At 33.8% G+C, this 23,032-nt stretch overlaps 1 protein-coding gene across 1 annotated transcript in view; it reads left to right on the plus strand.

The window, feature by feature from the left end:
• The window catches only part of LOC124363376, a 76,968-nt gene that overhangs the window by 27,441 nt on the left and 26,495 nt on the right, over positions 1 to 23,032 (plus strand). The window contains exons 12-18 of the mRNA XM_046818627.1: positions 9,169 to 9,252; positions 12,972 to 13,122; positions 14,294 to 14,409; positions 15,229 to 15,313; positions 15,428 to 15,706; positions 18,545 to 18,720; positions 22,625 to 22,794. Of these exons, the coding sequence (XP_046674583.1) occupies positions 9,169 to 9,252; positions 12,972 to 13,122; positions 14,294 to 14,409; positions 15,229 to 15,313; positions 15,428 to 15,706; positions 18,545 to 18,720; positions 22,625 to 22,794 (1,061 nt within the window). The remainder of the gene's footprint in view (positions 1 to 9,168; positions 9,253 to 12,971; positions 13,123 to 14,293; positions 14,410 to 15,228; positions 15,314 to 15,427; positions 15,707 to 18,544; positions 18,721 to 22,624; positions 22,795 to 23,032) is intronic.

A 23,032-nucleotide genomic window follows, 5' to 3' on the forward strand; every position in this document is an offset into this window, starting at 1 on the left:
AGAGAAAGTGTGTTAGCCTAAAGATTAATTGGCTTCAATGACGCTCAGATCAATTACATGGTTGGACATGTACCATTACAGAACACTTAGTCACATCTATGTAGAAATGAAAATTCAACTTGTAAATATGCAATATTTCTCGAGATATCTTGCCTCATGATATGTTTTCATTTTTGTTCCGTAAATTAGGAAAGCTAGCAAGAGTCCTATGACGTACGAGACTAAATTTACGTGTTGCCACAGATTTTTAAAATTGACTCTATATTTTCTTTTTTGTTTTACGAACGTGTCAATTTTCAATAATATGGTTTTACACAGTTTGTTGTTCAAGTCTATAGATTAGTTTGTTTCTTGACATCACCTTGACAGGCAGACAAAAAGAAATATTTCCAACCCCACGAGTAATAAGTAGGTTTCACTAACACTCAAATTACAACTTTTATAGATTATGAATAAAACCTTTCCAAATTCTTAAACTTACCAAAAAATATACTATTCAAGATGGCAACAGTATCGAAATAACCCATTCAAATAATTACAACAATAAATCATATCATTGCTGTAGCTATATTTGTAAAAACTATCACTAAACTGTATATTTTACTCTATAAACTTGCAAATTTAGCTATGTTTAATTTTAAATCAATACCATTTTTTATTTGTACTATAAGAGCCGTTAAGAGTAAATATATAGATTCGGAATGTTTTAAAGAATTTTTATGTTTGTAATACGAACAGCAAAACAGCATTTTTTGTTTTATTGAATAGCAGGCGGTATAAAAATTTACAGACTTTTAGAGACTATTTAGAATTTAATAGTTACACATTTTTAGGAGTTTATCTCTTATAAAAAAGTCATCTGTGTTGAACAAACTTTACTTTGAAGAACTCTTGCTTGTGGATAATACTAAGTTGAAAAGTTTTGTTTTATATAAACAAAAAAAAAAAAAAAAAATGGTTTTACACGAATAAAAATCATGCAAATTTAGTCCTGAACCTCAAAAATAAGACAGTATTTTTTAAACCTAATGTTAAATTTAGTTTTATTTCCGATTTCGTGCAAGTGATATTTATTTATAATCATTATGACAGCTAATTCATTACTCAATCTATTGAGAACATTCTTTAAACAAATGTTTGTTCAAACAGTCGGAAAGGACGTTGTCCATGTTAGAGCCGAAGTAGGAGAAGATCTTTCCATCCATCTCAACCTTCAATTCACGGAAGTTAAGCTGTATATTGTGGTGAATGCTGAGTTGGGAGACCACATGTTCGAACCACGTCCTTACCACACATATGTTGCGGTTTATGGGTTTCACTGTAGAACCGTACAGTTGGTCAATACCCTGCCTAGTGTGCTAATAATTAGTGCGTGCCTAATTAGACGATGTATCTAAATATCCAAACGATATATACACGCAGTACAATTATGTATTAGTATACTCTTTTGAGATACTGTCGTTGCAAGCGGAGAAGCAACAATGAGAAACAAGAAACCAGGTATTACATTTTTTGTTCTCTTTGGACAAGAGGCTAAGAAAATGCACTTAGCCCCAAAAGGATCTGTGTATTGCTTCCGTAATGAAAGGATGTTCTGGATAGGAAAGGTTAGGGGTAGCGGCCGCTTCCTGTCAAGAAGTGAAGAAGGGTTTTGCTCATTAATCAGTCAGGTCTCCTTGGAAGAAGGGGAAGCCAGCTCTAAACCATCCTCTCCAGACAAATCAGACAGAGGGTGGCACATCCTTATGTCTAGGCCAGCAACAGCACTTAACACTTAGGAGTCCCACCAACTGTAACAGTCCTTATCAGCAGTTAGACTAGACCTATCGATCTCCCATTGTACCTCAATATCTCGAAATTTCCAGTTAGTGCGCTGGACATCCACAAGGTTGCCATTTAAGTGAAACATCGGTTATTGTTGTACCCAGTTTAGTTTCAACTGGAAGTTACAAACCAGCCAGAAATGAATCTTTCTGAGGTATTAAATAACCCAGGATTTTATAATGAATTCTGAAAAGGAGGTTCTAAATCAATAGAATACTTCAGTCTACCTAGTGCTGCCACCTCGCTGAGTAAACTTATATATAATACGAGAACACAGGCTATGAATTACATTAGACCTTAATTTTCTAAAAATAAAAATAAATACAATTATCAACCTACTAATATAGCCAAAGCTAATACTATCAATGTCGTCAAAGCCTTTCAAGACTTCAGTAACAATTTGTATAAAGGAAGACGGGTTTGCAATGAAGTCATCGTTTTACCAATGATAACCCTTATGTGACGCTGAAAATGTTGTACCTCTGAATATGGTATATTTGCAAAAGGTTGGAATTTTAAAAATTCCATGTCAAAGCAACTTTTTAATTTGTGAGACTTATGAGACGTACATTAATCCTATTTTAACAAAATTTAGCTAAAATCTGCTTTACAAAAAACAAAGTAAATAAATAATGTGTTCTTAATACTTACACTTATACTTAATACTTATATATATATATATATATATATATATATATATATATATATATATATATATACATACACATTAATTAAATTTGTATAAATGGAAATAGCCGAATTTAATTTTAATAAACATTGAATCACAAAAAGTACTTGCACCGCTGGGACTCGAACCCGGATCTCTCACTTGCCGGGTGAAAGTGCTACCATAACACCAAAAAGCCCTCACACCTGTTTAATTGGTCTTATCTGCCACATATGCGTTTAAATAACCAAACTAACATATGATCGGAAGACCAAATACCTGTCAAATGACTTTTATTTACATTAATAAAATTTGTATAAATGGCAATAAGCCGAATTTAATTTTAATAAACGTTGAATCACAAAAACTACTTGCTCCGCAAGGACTACAATTACTAACACAATATTTATTTATTTTGCTTTTTGCTAACTCATTAAAAAAAAAGAATTATTGTATATCTCATAAGTCTCAAATCACATGGAATTTTTTACATTATATGTATGAAGTAATTATATATATAAAGTAAAAATATTACATAATTTCGGAATCCAATTGCGTTATGTAAGAAAAGTCACTAATATAAAAACCAATAAATGGATTGTTTCACAAGGGAGCTGTCAGATTGCTATTGAACACCTAATGGAGCCAGTTTAAATGAAACGTATGTGATTCCAATCAAACACCTCTCCACTCTCTTGATTAATTGAGCGAACACGGTAAAAACAGTTTAGCAAATTCAGTCTCCACTTCAACACCAAGGATATTGAATTTGTGTAGGCCTATCACAAACATTACATACGTTCTCATAACCAATGATTTTTTATTTACATTTAGAAAAGAGGCAGCTTAAGATAAGCTTACGTCCATATTATGTATGCATTAACAGTACTCAATATTGTTGTTTATATTTATTTCAGACCTTTATTTATCTTTATAATGCAAAGTGATAACCAAGAGATCTTCATATACTTATAGAATTTTTAAAGTATTAAAAAAGTTAAGTCAAGTTAATTTAAAGTTAAGTTCTATAACTCAACGTAACGAAGTGCATATAGAATATTTTTTTCATATTCATAAGTGAAAAATGCTTAGTATAATATCACTGTATATACGAAGTAATACATTTCATTACTAGGCTCGAAAGTTTAGGCCTGCGGGCGAGATTGCATTTACTCGCAAGGGGTCGAGCGTGGAAAATGCTATGGAGGTCCGCAATAGAATTTCGAGAGAATATTGAACGATGCAAAATGACACACGAAAGTTTTTAGAAGTTTATGAGACATTTCAAATTCTAGGAATATTCTTCTTCCAACAGAAACGTAGCACTACTTTATAATTCATTTTGATATTAAAATAGCTGTTTAAAATATATGGTCCTATTGGCCAAAGCGCGAATTTAAATGTGTAATACTGGGAAAGAGATGTTTATATAGAGAAAGAATTATTGACAAAGGGAAATTAATTTTTGGGAAGAGGTAAACGATAATTTTTGCAGATATCGCCTTTAAGAGCACTGTAAAGTAGCCCATTACCATACAGAGTAATGACAAATTATTTTCGATATTCAAAATTTACTATACAGATATCTTTGTGGAAATATTTCTCCATAAACCTTTACGAAGCAACGAAGCATGTAATATGAAGAAACGAAAGAATTTCAAAAAAGAAACTACAATTATTGTTCAGAGAAAGGTCGTTTTTATCATTTACACACTCCCTACATAATAAACCAAAATCGTGGAACATAGAAAGTAATTAAAAGTGAATTAATTTTAAATTACCGAACTATGATACGCTTTTGTGCCTTTATTTTCAATATTTATACAATGTATGTGCGTCATTGGTATGACAAATTAGTTACTAATATAACGTAGTGTTGAAATAACGGAGCTAATTAAAGTTTACATGCTTGCATGTGACACATTTCGCTTCGTAGATTTTGAAGTTCAGACAAATTTATTATTATTAATTCTAAAAGCACTGAAATGGAATGGGTCAAATTGTAAACACTCTTTGGTTACCTACGTGATTTAATACATTTTAAATTACTTTACGTTAAATCTTCAAAATAATAGATGGGTAAGTGTCATAGAATACTAGGATGTTAATTAATGATTTATTAAAGATCTTTTTCAAAAATTTTCAATAAATATTAAAATTGTTCAGGTCAGGTGTGATTAAGTTTTTGCTGAAAATAAAGGCATCACAATTAAAAATTATAAACTTATTAGGTAATTTGATTTTAAATTCATAAAAAGGATTGCTGACAATAAGGCAGCTAAGTATAGAATGTACTGATAAAATAATTAATATTACGTGTAGTTTGTTGTCACCACTATTTTTCTGTAAGTAAATTTAAACTTTATCAAATTTTCGATTTTAAAATAAAATTACCAACACCAATGAAGAATTACAATTGGCTAAGGGTCAGTGAAGTCTATGACTCAATGGGCTGAAAAATTCAATTTTAATTTATCTAGCTATGTTTTTATTTGTCTGTCTGTCCGTACGGTATAAAACAAACTGACATTTAATATTTTGAAACTTCATTTCTGTATTGTGTTCGATGATGGTGAATGTCAATCCTTGGGATTTGGCTGATCGTTAGTGGATTTTTTACTTTTATTTTATGGCAACCACGATGACAACGATAAAATATTAGAACAAATAGATTTTAAACAAACTCGGTACACTTATAAGAGATTGTAACACGGAACTTCAAACTAATAAATGTAGCCTAACTATTCAAAACGCAAAACATTATTTTATCGTTTCTGTGTTGTCTGCGGGAAGATGCAATTTTTTCATCAAGGTAATGTGTTGAATTTATTTTTCAATAATGCGATTTGACATGTCTCGCTTAAAATGAAACATTAAATCTCACAGGAGCCTGTTACGCCATCATTCACTCTATTTGTGAATTAATTTACTTCACCGGGAAGGTAAATCAAATTTTAATTATACATGCCTATTTACATGCGTGTAACGTTAAATTAAAATTAAATTACTTTTGTTGAAGGTGGGGATATTTTTAGACTCATGAATTGAACATTTAAACTTGAACATATATTTTTATTCCCTTGCAATAAATACGTAGTGATTATTCTAAACGAAAATAAAAAAAACAATTCTTCAAGTATGATTTCAGCAATTTAACCATTAGTAATATCGATAGTTATTAAATATTATGTCATATCCGAAGGATTTAATACTGAATGATTTTCTATGTAAACTATCTCACATTAACATTTTATTTGGAGCTGTTATATAACGCCACATATAATAATATTTGTATCTCTCCACTCCGATTCCAATATTTTAGGTAGTCTGTGACAAAATTAATATTGTATCATTCCTGATGGTTAAATAACAATATATTTCATAATATACGAATATGGCGCAAAGCTCATAAAATTGTAATAGAAATATAAAGCCGTCATTTAATACCAGTAAATGAATTCCTTTATTTAAAACATTATTGTACTTAATCGAGTTTTATGATAAAATATAGTTGCTAATAAATACATACATTTATTAAGAATACATTAAGTTGATATCACATTTACATTGAAGACGGGAATGTGAAGTATTTCTAGGAATCCTCCTCCATTAGCTTGTGCGATTAGTTATTTTTAACTTTTTAGCATTTTACATTTACTCGCTTTCTCGTATTATCTCTGGAATTTATATTAACTGATTTTAATAAAATAAAATAAAACTGAATTATAAGGTGAGTAGGTTTGATATTTGTATACTTTAAAATCTCGTCCACATGGTCACTATCAACACCGTGCGTCAGAGATTGTATAACGGGTTGTCAACATACGGGGATGTGGTTAGCGCACATGTTTTGGTAGATTAATTGCTTGATTGATTACATAGGCTGATTAGCATGAACATGCAACGCGCAACATGCAGAGGTCGACGATCGTGGACCGCAGACCATATTATACTCCAAACAATATATTGGTGTTAAGACAATATTGGAGTTCCTAATTCGAGTTTACGGCAACTGGAGCGCTATACTACCTTGGTGTTGGGGCGATTTAAACCTACGATTTCAGGATCAATAAACATAGTTTAATAAAAGAAACTGTATCTACCTTTTATATTCATCTAGATTCTTAAACAAAGAAACGTTAAAAATAGTATATTTCGTAAAAAAATTACCCGGTTCTTAGTTATTCAATCACGCTTTGGGGCGGCTTCTGAACCCTCTATGGAAAAGATTTTGTGCTTCAAAAAGGGCGCTTAGGATTATCTGCAGCCTCAGATGAAGATAAAGGTGTAGAGGATATTTTCATCGAGAGGAAATCTGAACTTTGACCTCCCTTTTAGCTAAACCTATTTCAATTTTGTTAATTAATTCTTTTTGTATGCAGTTCCTAGTGAAATTTGCTCGGTAATTTTAAATGTATTCGATAAATGCATCTAATATATATTAGATGTTGGAAAGCAATAAAATTAAGTAAATAAAATAATTCCTACTATTTTGTGAAAATGTAAAAATGAATGGCGTAATTTAGAAAAGTAGATTATTGAGAAAAAAAAATTAAATCAAACGAATAAAATTCCAATATTATACTGCTTGTAATAAATGTACTAAATAATTAATTATTTTCTGCGAACGGAAATGGTAAACGTAAAAGGAACGTTTACAGTGCATTGTAATTCAATTTCTACTAAAATAAATGTAGGTTTTTCTTATACACAAAACTGTGAATTCTATGAATATTTGAGCATTTTGTGCATATAGTTTATACTATAGTTACAATAATATTATATGCAGATTATCTGTTCATATAAAATTTGACCTTAAAAAACATAAAATTTAGTTACAAAATGGTTGTTTTAATAAATTTAATTTCTTGTTTGTTTTGCCTTAAACGTTTAAGTTTATTATTGAATTGAATAATACTTACATTAATAAATGCGCCTTAACAAACTTTTCATTAAGGGCTTCTGAAAACGCTTCCAAAATAAAACACCATTTAATGATTTGAAATTATTTCTTGAATTACAAGTTCAAGCGTTTATTTTAAGCCAAAGGTGCCTTGTACGTTTTTTTAGCGTAGCATCGACCGGTAAGCAAACGCTCCTGTATTTACAGATTAGGCAGTTAACATCGCCTGTGTGCGTGTTAGTGGTATCCTCCAAAATGTAGGCACCCCGCTAAACAACCACGAGGAATGCACAAACGGAAAGCGACCGGTGTCTATTATTATACTACAGTATGCTGCTAATGTGGATGACTCATACTATTACAACTCCTAATTTCTGAAAACTCCCTGGCCGGAGCCTCCAGGATATCGCATTGTCTGAGAACTACCGGGCAACAGGAACTCCTTATCTTGTGGGAGCTTTCTGCTTGTGAGGTTCTGGCCAATTGGAGCTTCCGGTCTCTAAATGCTATAAAGCTTGAAAGCTCCCAGCCTTTATGAAAATTATTACCTTATTCAAAGCTGGAAAATAAACTCACCTTAAAGAAACGATACTCCGTTGCATATCCTTTTGCAAACTTTAATGGATAATTTTGGGTTAACGGCTATAAATATTAATTATGGTTATACTGAAAATGTTTAATGGCCAAAGCTATCTATTTCAAAGGCTACCGTCTGTTTATAAAATATTTACGTGAATTTCAGGTAATTAATGAGTTTTATTTATTTAGGTTCAGCTAGTTTCTAGGATTTCCGCACTTTTACACTGAATATCTTAAGAATTAGCTAAGGTTAAGCATAAATTGATTACTTTGTCACATGACTGTTAAAAATAACTTGTAAACTAATTTAAACCTGTACAAAATCCATATTATTTTCAAAGATGAATTCAAATTAGGAAGGCTAGTTTAAATATAAATACATAAAAACTTTATTCTAAGATAATACTAAAGTTGTCGTGTAATTTGGAATTTTTTAATTTTGATTATTGCTTACTTGTCTGAATAATTCACTCTTTGACTTGCGTTTTTGTTTTTAATTTGTTGTTTATGGCTGACCTTATGTTTAAGGAAGATACCTGAGGACGGTGGTAGATTGAAGTCTTGAAAAACGTAGTGTTTTTATAATATATAGACGGTGGAAAATGACCAAAATGCTCTTATCCTTTCATACGAATTATAATTATTAAATTTTCTATAAAATATAACAAATGTGTGAAAACTAGGAACAATAAGATAGCATACATCAAGAATAAGTAATTTACAATGTTTTCCTGTAAAAAGTAATTGATGCCAAACTGTTATATACAAACTGAGCTGGTTCATTCTAGAATAATTATACAGTAAATCATATTTGAAAATACAATAGTTTTCATACAAAATAAGAAAACGATTTATATCAATACATATGGTTACTGCACATTATTTGTTATTTTAGATATTTTTGTTTCATATAATTTCGTATAAAAGTAAAATGTGGAATATAATTTTGTTAAGTATAAAACAATGTAAACCACAAATGTTTTTAAATACAATATTTTTCGTATTTAACATAATTTAGATTTATTAATTTGTAAATAATTTACCTGAAATGTAAACACGTTGAACTACACATTTTCCGTAAAACAGAAAATATCGATAGCTAAATTTAGTTTTAAATTAGCATTGATAAATAAAATGAAATATGTGTTGTAAATGTTATAAAATTTATATTTTATCCCACCAAATATTTTTACAGGTTGGAGTTGAACACAAGCGAAAGGAGCGACGAACGCGAGGTACGAAGCAGGCACATAATCCGGGATGATCCCTTGGCCACAACGTGCGTATTTTCCCACAGTTACATTCGTGTATGCATATTACATGTTTCTCTTAAGCTGTAGCATTTAGATTCCATACACTGTAGAATGTTTTACTCGCATATTAAGCATATATATTTGTTTGTTAATGCAAATATATAAAAGAATCCTTGTCTGACATTAAATTCAAGTTTAAAGGTTTGTCACTTGAAATTGATGTTATCTATCTCAGACGGTTCACATCCACATAAATTGTAATTTAAACTAATAAGTAAATAGTGATGAAAATTATTTGAAAACTTAAATTGATCATTTGACGTGTACTAGCATTTGAAAGTTTTGAGGTTCTAACATGGGACCCTGTGTTTTTGGAATACCCTGTATTTTTACACAGTTAAAATTAAAAAAAATTAGGTTTGATTTAGAACAGAATCCGTTTAATCTAAATACCAGCAGTTAGCCGTTTCGCCGTTAGACATTTGAGACGGGTGGTCTGAAACGCCTTGTATTCAGCTGTTTATATTGCTGGGCTTAGTTGTGTATGCATATGGAATTTATTTGCGATCAACGATATTGTTTTAGTTCATGATATCATTGTACCTGCGTAATAAAACACGAATAATAGAACTGGAGTCACTCCAACATTTTTCGGAATTCCGTTGCATATAATATTAGTTAGCAATTCGTTAACCTTTTGCCTACCGCCGTGAGCACAATTTGCAAGTAAGACTGGATTGGCTATGTCCAGGAAGATAGGGGTTTTTTTAGTATTACTTCAAGAGGAAAGTGAGTATGCTCTAAATGTTTGTATACAGTCCCCTCTATTATTGGATTTTGATACTTACACTAAGTAACAGAAAAACCCAATTCATGGGTTCATTTTAGGATAAATCCCATGTTTAGGTTTATCATCAAGCGAAAATAAATCAAAATACTCTTACCAAATTTAAGATTTAATAGCATCAACTCCTATTGTAGCATTTCTTCTAATGGTTAGACTATATTATGTTTGGATTGTGTCAATGGCAAGACCTGTAAGCCGGCATTTGCCGCTATTGTTTATATTGTCGTTTATTTTGTTGTGCTTTATTTCTTTATTTTAGTTTGCAACATTTTGTGGCATTCAATAGACTAGGGATTATTGATCAGCTAATATTCAGTGTCACTGAAATTAATAGTTCAACTGAAACTTGTGTATTAGAATTAATAAATTAGTAATACTAATTGCACGAGAAGCCCAATTTGGAGACTGCGGCATTGAAGACTGTCTCATTATTGCAGGCTCTTATAAGTTATTGTTTTTAAAAATCAAAGTAATTATCAACCTTGATTTTTAACTGCACTCTATTAACTATTTTATTTTATTTATTTTTTTTTTAAAGGAGAGGCCGATCCCCTTTTAAGCCTTATTCTGTCCGCCCTCATGGGCCACTGGCCTGTGCGAAGATCTTATCAAACAGAATAAGGGGGAGAGTCGATACAGTACAAGGTTGATGATACTGATAAAAAGTGCAATGGTCACTGACAGGATTTGAACCTGCGTTATCTCTAACTCAGACCCAAAGTCCAACGACTTAGACCGCTCGGCCATCGGCACTCCCAAATGTACTCTATTAACTATCAAAATCCGAAAACCCATAAAAATTCAACGTTGAAGTAGATCTCTTTAACCTTTGTCAAGCCAATGTTAGATTAACAATCACTTAACGAAGACAGAAATAGTATACCAGGACCAGGCATTATTATTAAGCAACCCAAACAACATTCATGCCTAGATGTAGCCAGGACCACATTCAAGTGAAAATCAATTCACCCTAAGCCAATCCTGTTACAAGCAATCTTTCTGTACCTCAAGATTGAGTGAATAACATGTTATAACATGTACTGGGTGTATGCTTCAGGGAGTGTGATGCTCTACCGCATGTGGTAATAGCAAGTTTTGGTTCTGACTCAATATTGAGTCAAGAACATGTTACAACATGTACTTGATGTGTACTTCAGGGAGTATGATGCTCTACTACACGTGGTGAAAGCTAGTCTGGGTTCTGGTTCAAGACTGAGTCAGCAACATTGTTACAACATTTACTTTGTGTGCTTCAGGGAGTGTGATGCTCTACTACACGTCGTGAAAGCTAGTCTGGGTTCTGGCTCAAGACTGAGTCATCAACATTGTTACAACATGTACAGTACTTTTTGTGCTTCAGGGAGTGTGATGCTCTACTACACGTCGTGAAAGCTAGTCTGGGTTCTGGCTCAAGACTGAGTCAGCAACATTGTTACAACATTTACTTTGTGTGCTTCAGGGAGTGTGATGCTCTACTACACGTGGTGAAAGCCAGTCTGGGTTCTGGCTCAAGACTGAGTCAGCAACATTGTTACAACATGTACAGTACTTTTTGTGCTTCAGGGAGTGTGATGCTCTACTGCACGTAGTGAAAGCTAGTCTGGGTTCTGGCTCAAGACTGAGTCAGCAACATTGTTACAACATGTACAGTACTTTTTGTGCTTCAGGGAGTGTGATGCTCTACTACACGTCGTGAAAGCTAGTCTGGGTTCTGGCTCAAGACTGAGTCAGCAACATTGTTACAACATGTACAGTACTTTTTGTGCTTCAGGGAGTGTGATGCTCTACTACACGTCGTGAAAGCTAGTCTGGGTTCTGGCTCAAGACTGATTCAGCAACATTGTTACAACATGTACAGTACTTTTTGTGCTTCAGGGAGTGTGATGCTCTACTGCACGTCGTGAAAGCTAGTCTGGGTTCTGGCTCAAGACTGAGTTAGCAACATTGTTACAACATTTACTTTGTGTGCTTCAGGGAGTGTGATGCTCTACTACACGTGGTGAAAGCCAGTCTGGGTTCTGGCTCAAGACTGAGTCAGCAACATTGTTACAACATGTACAGTACTTTTTGTGCTTCAGGGAGTGTGATGCTCTACTACACGTGGTGAAAGCTAGTCTGGGTTCTGGCTCAAGACTGAGTCAGCAACATTGTTACAACATTTACTTTGTGTGCTTCAGGGAGTGTGATGCTCTACTACACGTCGTGAAAGCTAGTCTGGGTTCTGGCTCAAGACTGAGTCAGCAACATTGTTACAACATGTACAGTACTTTTTGTGCTTCAGGGAGTGTGATGCTCTACTACACGTCGTGAAAGCTAGTCTGGGTTCTGGCTCAAGACTGAGTCAGCAACATTGTTACAACATGTACAGTACTTTTTGTGCTTCAGGGAGTGTGATGCTCTACTACACGTGGTGAAAGCCAGTCTGGGTTCTGGCTCAAGACTGAGTCAGCAACATTGTTACAACATGTACAGTACTTTTTGTGCTTCAGGGAGTGTGATGCTCTACTGCACGTAGTGAAAGCTAGTCTGGGTTCTGGCTCAAGACTGAGTCAGCAACATTGTTACAACATGTACAGTACTTTTTGTGCTTCAGGGAGTGTGATGCTCTACTACACGTCGTGAAAGCTAGTCTGGGTTCTGGCTCAAGACTGAGTCAGCAACATTGTTACAACATGTACAGTACTTTTTGTGCTTCAGGGAGTGTGATGCTCTACTGCACGTCGTGAAAGCTAGTCTGGGTTCTGGCTCAAGACTGAGTTAGCAACATTGTTACAACATTTACTTTGTGTGCTTCAGGGAGTGTGATGCTCTACCGCATGTGGTAATAGCAAGTTATGGTTCTGACTCAAGATTGAGTGAAGAACATGTTACAACATGTACTTGGTGTGTGTGCTTCAGGGAGTGTGATGCTTTACTTCACGTGGTGAAAGCCAGTCTGGGTTCTGGAATCCTCGCCATGCCAGACGCCTTCAAGAACTGCGGCCTCCTCCTCGGCCTCTTCGGCACCGTCGTTGTCGCTCTTCTCTGTACACACGGCACGTACATACTCGTAAGTACTTCAGCTTATGTTTGATCGAAAAGTAACATATTTTAAGTTGACATTTGTTTGACTCGTATTTATAAGGTAGTAGTAATCCGCACCACACGTTCTGTATGGATAATTTAATGTCAATTCTTATTTATTTATTACGAGATTTACTTGTTGGTAACATAGTTAACCATAAAAGTATTTTGCAAATATTATAATTCATTATAGATACCCTAGGCTCGATGATTACCAAAAATAAATGTACGTTTTTTATCCTACCATCAAGCCAATCCAAGTCCATGTGTTCCTACGGTGACTTGATTCTAATGTTAACCTTCTTTGCCGGACCTTAGTAGCAGTGGCGGTGGACGGCTTTGTCATAAAATTAAAATTCTCAACACAACACACACACAAATAAATAAACAAATATCATTAGCATAAATTAGCACAAAATGCAATCACGCACGGAGTTACATTTAGAAGGTTGCAGTGCGACAACGCTGGTGAACGACTGGAATTACGCAACACTGTTGCTGGTTCTGTCCTGCTTGCGGTGTTATTGTTCTGACTGACTGAGGACTGTCCTTTCTACTGATAACAATGCAGACTATGATAATATATTTATACTGGAATTTTTAAATTAACATGGTAATATTTTCATCACTCCTAAAAGCTGCATAAATTTACTCTTCCAATGTTGATAATAAACCGCCCTTATTACAAAGATGGGTAACTTTCAGGCCATTTTATACCTCTTTCATGTTGTAATTTTCATCCAACAGATGTTGGACTATAGTAGACTTTCCTTACTTAATTGTATTACTATATAATTTAATTAGGAGAGTGTTCCTGGTATCTTTGTTTGAATGAACGACCAGTTTGTCCTATGTAGATTAAAAAAAAATAAGCACTCGAAAAACATTGCTGTATCAAATTTAACAACTCTGTCAACAACACTAGTGCTAAAAGTTAAAGAAGCATGTCATAAATATGGCCTTTAAAATAAATCAGAAATAAAACAATAAAATGAAAACTAATAATCGGTCTTGGGACATACTGGACAAGACTAGAACATATAAACTGAAATGCAATGACTGTTACTAAAATTACATATGACAAACCTGTGTTAGAAGAAATGGTAACTTTAATATGATTGAACGTAAATAGTTACTAATCATAACCTTTTTTACAGGTAAAATGCTCCCAAGAGTTATGTTACATACACCATAAGTCGTCCCTCGGATACATGGAGACTATTGAGTCAGCCTTCCAGAATTGCCGTCTACGCAAGTACTCAGTCTGTGCTAGGTAGGCTAATTCATTATCTTTTGTAAAAACCATAAAAATAATCTTCCCTCTCATCATTGTGTATTGTAAAACAATATATTTATTCATTTTCAATATTATGGAAACAGTTGCTGCTTAAGAGGTATTACAAACCTAGGTTAAAGACTATATCTCATTTGAGACCTTATTTTATAAATGGATTGAAAGCTTTTAATACTCAATTGTTCTGTAGAAAGGTTTCAATGTTGTGCTTGTGTATCGATAATTCTAAGAACAGTTGAGTGGTGTCTTCGTTCAAAAGGTCTTCCTTTGTATTATAGTTATGTCAACCCTAAAGTCGTAAAAGCTCTCAAAGTCGTTTTCTTGAACAAACTCTTGAATTGGTGAACTATAGAACTAATAATAATGAAAAATACTTATAAATTGAGTTAAGTGTTGTAAATAACTTATTGTCACTTTGCAAATGGTTTTAAGTGAAACTTAAATATTTGTTGCAAACATAAATTTTATGTTCAATACAATTAAATGTGAATGTTCCTCTGATGAGACAATGAGAATGTATCTTACCTAGATTACATAATATATTATAGCCTAAGTATCACTAGAAACAGTTCGTTTTGAGCTTCTTCGTCTCCTAATTCTTTTCGATTTCTTCAATCGAAAATGACTCTAGATTCCAGGAGTCAAGTCTGCGACAATGTCAGATTTCAGACGCTGCATTAAGAGGAACGTGAATGGGAGCTAAACTCAACATTCACATTGAGTCAACCCTTCCCAAACTTAAATGACCGCTATAAACTTTGCAATATACTTTATTGCAGTATGGATTATTGCTTTCAGGAGGTTTGTGAGTGTCTTTCTTTTCCTTACTTATTACGGAGCTACCACCATCTACATCCTGCTCATGGCCTCTACAATGCAGCAGGTAATGATATAATTATCTATTACTTAAGGAAACATAAATTAAAAAATGATGATTCCTCTTTTATTAAATACAAATGTAACTGACATTCAACCAATAATAAGATTTGAATTCCAGGTATTCCTGAACCATCTGAACATCAACTGGTCCGACCGATGGTTCATGTTGATACTCTTCCTACCCCTCCTGCCGGTAGCGATGGTCCACGAGATGAAGTACCTCGTTCCTTTCTCAGCCGTGGCCAACGTTCTCTTCCTGTCGGGGCTGTCCCTCACCTTCTACTACACCATGCAGGACCTTCCGTCCATCAGCTCCCGTCCTGCTGTGACTACTGACTGGTCTACTCTACCACTTTTCTTTTCCACCGTTCTCTGCGGCATGGAAGGTATTGGAACGGTGAGTTCGAGTCGGATTCGTACCTTAAAACATGTTAGATCATGACAGGAGGAGAAGAGTGCAACCATGAAATCGAGATACTCTTGAAAATTGTACAAAACATTCAGTTTAGTTGTTTTTATGCAGATTCTACGAGCAGTATGGTAGGTCTTTTTAAAACTTTGGATTAATTAGGTTCGATTTAACAGAATCTATTACTTTATTAAAGTAATTAAACTTCATAATTTATTTGAGGTTTGTTTTTGGCGATGGAAGGATTGAGAAGGAAACAGGATTTTTCCGGAAATTTTCTATTGTTCAGTGATACAAAAAAATTAGTAGCAATACGTTTCGAGATCTGCAATCTGATTAAAGTTAATTACAAACTAGGTTAAAATACACAGATCATACCATGGCGTTGTGACACGCGTAAGTCAGGAATCACAACTACCATTATCTTCGACTTCACTAACTCTAAAACATGATTTTAATAAAAACTAAACACAACACTAATTATTAAAACTGAACTACAAAGTACAGGTCACATTAGGTCTGCATTCGTCAACCAAACACCTACGACTGTGTTAAGTTAGTTATTTACCTGAAGAAGAGATCAGATTGCAGATCTTGAAATTTAGTGTTACTGATTTTACGTATCACTGAACGATATCAAATGTCCGGAAAAAAATAATGTTTCCTTCATAATTTATTCAACCTGCATTGCTTTATAATAAGCAAGAACCTATCCTAACACCCATATTGAAGAACAAATTAACACATTTTACTGTCCAACTGTAATCCTACAATTTCTGTTATTGATAACTTATGTTATATTGTGCGTCTGGGTAAAATAATTAAGAAAAATGAATATTCCTCTAATTTAGTGTTTTAAATAGGAAAGGTTAAATCTAGTGAAATATATCAAATAGTAAAATACCAACACTAAATATAACACTTTGACTAACTAAGTACATTCAACTCACTTCGGAGAAGCAATTACAGAAACTAGTTCGTACTTAGGTACTGCTACTTGCGTGGTAATTAGTTCCTTGAATATCTTGTAGACACACAATAGAGCAGCAGATTCGGTTGTATTAAGGTATAATGCATTCATTGCACCCAATACCTCACCCTTCCCCATCAACTTCATCCAATACGCCTACAATAATGGGCCTCGTTGTCACATTTCAATGCGTTACATACTTCAATATACTTTAATACCAGCCCTTTTGTATATAAAAATACAATATTACGAATGATGTGTTTTATGACTTCTACTACATATTTCAATCGCAACATTATATTATGCATACATATACATTCTATCATGAAATAAAAAATTAGCATAAATAAGAAATAGATACTTTCAATGTTTCATTTAAAAATTTGTAGAGAACACAGGGTTATGTATAGCACCAATTTGGTACGTTTTAGTCCACCATTTTGAAACAGTACACTATTTTTAAAAACAATCTTCAGTGTAACGTGTCTGTCTAATTGAGCTTTAAAAATGTATGCCTAACCCTAATCTAATCCCATATCCTTAAAATGATGTGCCATATTAACTTATTTACATAATTATTGCTGTTAACCCCAAAAATAAAATCTTTAAACGCCTGAAAGCTACATCACTTAAAACTTTAAATTGTAGATTGCATATATTTTTATCTTATTTTAAACGTATTTGAAAAATATATTCTACATTTAATACATTTTTTATCTCTTGTTGTTTTTAAGATAAGAACGTAGGGTCTCCAGTTTTGGCACATAATGTTCTCTAAATTGGATGGAATTATATTGAATAAATTTCTGGTATGTAAATCAGGAGAGTTGTATTTATTTCATAGCTCTAGCCATTCTCCTGGTATACGTTCAGGACACCTTATATAAATCACTCTGCTTATTTGTTGTTGTTGTTCAGAAAGAGTTCTACCATTTCCCTTCCCTTTTTTAAATAAAGATTTAGGTTGTGTTCCAAACAATAAATCCGAATTGAATTTCGCTTCCCGGCCCAGTAAGAGCAAAGAGCTTCAGAGAAAGGAATTTCATCAGCTGATAATGACGGAACTTCAGACTGTTGATTAAACAGCCTCGTCGTTCTATTGGTCCGTTGGTAAATTTTCGTGGTTGTATTGGTTACGTCTTACGTCAAGATCGAATTACGCAAGACTGGGTTGTTTTAACTAGTTAAATCTGCTTTTTGAAAAATGTGCAGTATAATGGACGACACCGCACCTACAATAATTTACTTTTGGTACTTTGAAAATAATTACTGTAAGTATTTAAGTTGTTTATTAAATTTGTTTATGTAAAATTATTAAGGATCAAAAGTGCCTTATTAAAATAGTAACGTTGTTCATCCATTCATCTGTGATAACTCTCGATAGAAAGATGCTAGAGTTGAAAAGTGGTACATACGTTCGTATTATTGAAAGAAAGAACTTTAAAGATGTTTCATCTGTATTACCGTCTGTCTGTCTGTCCGCTATGTGATCTCTTGATAGAATATTTCTAGAGATTTTTAACTTGGTACATGGGTTTATGTTGGCAACAAGAAATGCCTTATTGATTTTAGGGTCATATGGTCAAAGATCAGCTCATATAGTTATCTGTCTGTTTCTCAGACCCTCTGTACAATAATTTTAGAATCTTAACTTCCCAGAAACGAGAATCGGAACTGTTGTTCTTGTTGTTGTTGTTTTTTGTTCAAGGAAAAGCTTTATTGATTTTGTCCAAAAGGTAATTGGAAAGTCCGTTCACGTGTGCGATTTCTATTTTGTTACCTTTGGTCGGGTATTTTGATACTCCCCTGTATTGATATTAAAATAAATATCATTCCAACAGTTTCTTTGTTAACAGATCCTGCCGATTGAGAATTCCATGAGGCGGCCACATAAGCTGGTGAGCGGCGTGGGGGTCCTGAACGCTGCTATGGTTTTCATCACCCTCCTTTACGGTGCAATTGGTTTTTTTGGCTACCTCAAATACGGAGATGACGTCAAGGGAAGCATCACTTTAAACATGGGCGATGATATGTGAGTACTAGCTAATGAAGCTATAGCCCTGTTATCATTTCCTAGATGCGATTGAATGATGTCATATAACTTAATTTTCTTAACAATTAGGCGCATTTCAGAATGATTTTTCATGGATGCTCTATTTCTTGCGCATCTTCCAAAGAGATCCTTTTGATTGCCTACGAAATAAAACGAAATAGATAAAGAAACTACGCTATATAATCTATTTGAACCCAAAAGCCGATTAGGTATAAAAATAATCAGACGAAAGTTGTTGCAAGATTTGCGTAAGTGATTGTACCACTGATTTGATGAGTCTTACACCACCCATACAACTCTGAAGCTCATTTTATGCTATAGCAGTTAACAGTTTTGCAGTAAATGAAAATAACTTTTTCTATTGGAATTCAAATTATATTTACTTTAAAATAGTTTTAAAACTTTAACTGCACCATTGTTTTTGCCGAAACTTTAGAGATTTCCGTTGCGGTGTAGTATTGTGCTAATTTTAATTTGATGTAGAAGTCGACCTACGGCATTTAAGCATTTAAGATTTTCAAGGCTTCCTCTGAGGTAAGAAAAACCTAAGAGTCACTTATAAATGTGAAATTTCTAGTAAAATATGGATTTTTAATCTGAAGTGGTATATTGTTATCTGTGATAGATTGCTGGCTGGGGAGGTTGGTTAAGAATAAGTTGACGTAAATCTCACTTTTTATCCATAAGAATATTTCTCTTCTTTAGGTTTTTTGGTTGTAAAGATAAAACACAGGTGTTTGCTACAGAGCCACATTAGAACACACAAAACTGTAACACACAAGAAATGGGGGATATTTATGACACTACCACGTGAGGCGTGTAAAAGTCAACTGAACATTTGGCCGACGCACTAAACCTGACGTATTGCCGCTTAGACGGCTTTTACCGCACTCGAGGACGTAAACGAACTTTTGTAGATATCTCGGAAAATATATGGCAGAATACACGTTTTTGGAAGACTTTGTTGTCAATTGTGGCGTTTATTTCATGAATGCTCTAAAATATACCAATCACATGCCAATCACTATGAAGAATAGCTTGATAAATAATAATTCCTTTATTTTGCTGGACTTACCAGTTGTGATCATGGATGGGTTTAAATGGATTAACTTCATAATAACAATCTAATGACAACAATTTGACAAACTTAAGTATTTCCTATGCTTATTATTTGACAGTGATACATACTCATTATATATGTACATATATAAGATTATGAATTAAAATTTTCTTTTGCATTTGTACCTTATAACATATTTAATAAAAATATGTGTTTTCAACCGAAATACGAATAATGTAAAGCTACGACTAATGATTTGCCATTTCAATTGGAAAAAATGTCACGTCGTAGGTATGGTTGTTTGGTTTGTTAAACATTTTCAAGTCAACTTCTTAAAGTATTAAATTGATAAAAACTTCAAAACAAGAATAACAAAAGTCTAGATATTAATAAATATTGTAATGAATTCAATCATAGTTATAACTTTATTTTATATAATTATACTATTCTTTTTAAGGGTTTTATATATGATTAAAGTTGCTTGTTGATTGTAAATTAATCTAATACTGCATTGACCAACAATATTCAAATTTATCATATGTTCTCTAGTGAAAATAAACTATGTTTGACACTAGGTATCAAAACAATATTATTTTTATATAACATCCTTTTTGGTTTTTTCCTGAATTTAATAGTATTTTTCAATATTAGACTCATATCATATCAATCATAAACAATATCAATCATAGACAATATCATATCAATCATAAACTGAGTGAATTTTAATTTAATCCAATCGTTTTTAGTTGTATGAAACAAGACATTGAATAGAAAGCAGAGTGAATAAAGTAGCTAAAACCGATGTTATCCATTGATAGAATTGAGTAGTACAACCAGATTTCTTTATTTTCTAAAAACTATGTTAGTCTTTCATAGTGAAAGTTACTGATACTCTGAGATTTAGTGGATTCTAAGATTGGTCCTTGAAGAGTCATACACAGGTGACCATTTATCCCTTTTATTGTGAAATGCACAAAACTTTTATCAATCAAAATTTTAAATATTGTTACTCCACCAACCCTCGATTTTCGGGACTATGAAATTCATATCTTACTGAGCTATTAGGAGAAGTTACCACCGCTTCATCCCATTTATCGTATTACTAAGTACAGAGCTCAGAAGCTTAAAAACATCAAACGGATTGTCCTTGCAAAAATATTTGTTGAAAGTGCTGATAGAGATTGGCCAGAGTCCAAATCTCTGAAACCATTAAATTCCTTTGAATAAGGACCTGAAGATTTACGCGTGTAGCATGTGAATCATAAGATCTTCGAATTAATATGGCGAAAAGTTTAAATCTGTTATGATCAGTTATGAATATTAGAATAGCTCTGCAACTATTTCTCTACCTCAATCGAATCCAGAAATTCATAGAGTTCGCTCTCTTCAAAGTCACATCAACAGAGATTTAACTAAGCAAATTAGATGTTCCTAAACTTTTTTCTAAAGCTTTTATGGTTATATAGAACAACTGTATAAGAGGATTTCGGACGTTTTTTATTTTTTTTTTGTTCTCTTAGGACAAGAAGCTTAAATTGCACTTAGTCCTGTAAGGACCTTTGCGCTGCTTCCGGAGTGATAGGATATTCAGGATGGGTAAGGTTAGGGAGTAGGGGCCGCCTCCTATCAAGATCCACGAGGAAGAATTAGGGCACTACATCTCAAAGTCATCCCGGAAGAAGGGAGGCCAGCTGTGAACCAGCCTCTCCAGTCAAAGTAGGCAGGGGGTGGCACACCCTTGTTGAGGTAACAAGAGCCTCTGAGGTAAGGGAAACAAACCCCGCCAACTCCAACAGTCATCTCCCACAGTAGACTAGACCTATCGAATTGCCCATGAACCCCAGAATCTCAACATTTGCGGTTAGTGATGTGCCGCTACTGGACATCTATAAGGTTGCCCAGATTGAAGTGGCACATCGGTTTTGCTGTGCCCAGTGGTTGGTTCAACTGGTAGGTATAAACCAGCCAGAAGTGATCCCTGCTGGATGATCGCTGTATGTTAGAAAAGGTAGTATAACGCAATGTTCGTGAATTGCAACCTATCCTTTTTGTCAGGTGGGAGGGGGATGTAGTATATACAATAGTAATTATCAGAAAGAAGAAAAGAAGGGAAAATAAAGAGGTTCAAAGACATCCGAAAATTTCAGTACCGGTATCCACTTTCGCCTGTACTGGTGTGACGTACGTGTATCGTATTTGTGACCTGCATGTTGTGCAGTGAAAACACCTGGACTGGACTCCAAGCAGCTCTAGCGTACGTTTAAACCCCTTATTTACCTTCTTTTCTTCTTTCTACTCTTACTTTGTATGTATACCTCCCTTATGTGACAAAGTGGATAGATTCAAATCCTTGAAACGATTTGTTATAAGTTTTGTAACATATAACGATGGCAAATGTCCAAAATCATGTTATCCTTTCAAACCTATCGTCAATAACACACTTTAAACAAAGAATCTCTGTATCTCATCCAAAGTTGCGGGAGTAAGTGTAAAACTTGCAATCTCCAAATTAGTTTAATAGGGCATCTACATCTGGCAGCCGAGATGTGTTCTTGCATCCCAGAGTCCATTATGGAAATTTAGAAAAATTTACGTTTCCACAACGATTCTGTACAAGCCAAAAGGTTAAGACATACAGTTAATGTAAATTTGTATATAGCGACCTTAAAACTAGATTTTGGGTGTCAGGTACAGATTAGATAACAAGATTCTTAATTTACATAAACATAGGTCAGAACACATTTAACAATTAATATCACATACACTGTATCGGAGGGAATGTGTTGAATGCGGGAATAAAGAACAGCCTTTCATATTTTTCAGCCAGTCCGAAATAGTAAAAGTGAGCGTGGCTCTCGCTGTGTTCTTCACCTATGGACTACAGTTCACTGCTTGCTTCGAGGTGGTCTGGAAGGCTGCCCAACCTCACATTGGTAAGGGCAGGGAACTCGTGGGATTTTACATCATCAGGAGTCTTCTCATTTTTGGCACAGGTGAGACAACAAAACTGATTTCGATTTATGAACAAATTAAAGGATCGAACTATTAATAATTTAAGTTAGCCTTTCTGTTGTTATTTAAGCAATATAATTGGTTGGAGACTAACTAAAGTGATTGAAGGATACATTTTAGGGTCATAAACTTACAAAAACGATGCTGTATTGCAAACTTACATACAGCATAATCCAAGTACGTTACTGGTTTAAAAATACAAAAATGATGCAAAAAAAT

This window comes from Homalodisca vitripennis, chromosome 5, assembly GCF_021130785.1.
Source record: "Homalodisca vitripennis isolate AUS2020 chromosome 5, UT_GWSS_2.1, whole genome shotgun sequence".
Lineage (NCBI taxonomy): Eukaryota > Metazoa > Arthropoda > Insecta > Hemiptera > Cicadellidae > Homalodisca > Homalodisca vitripennis.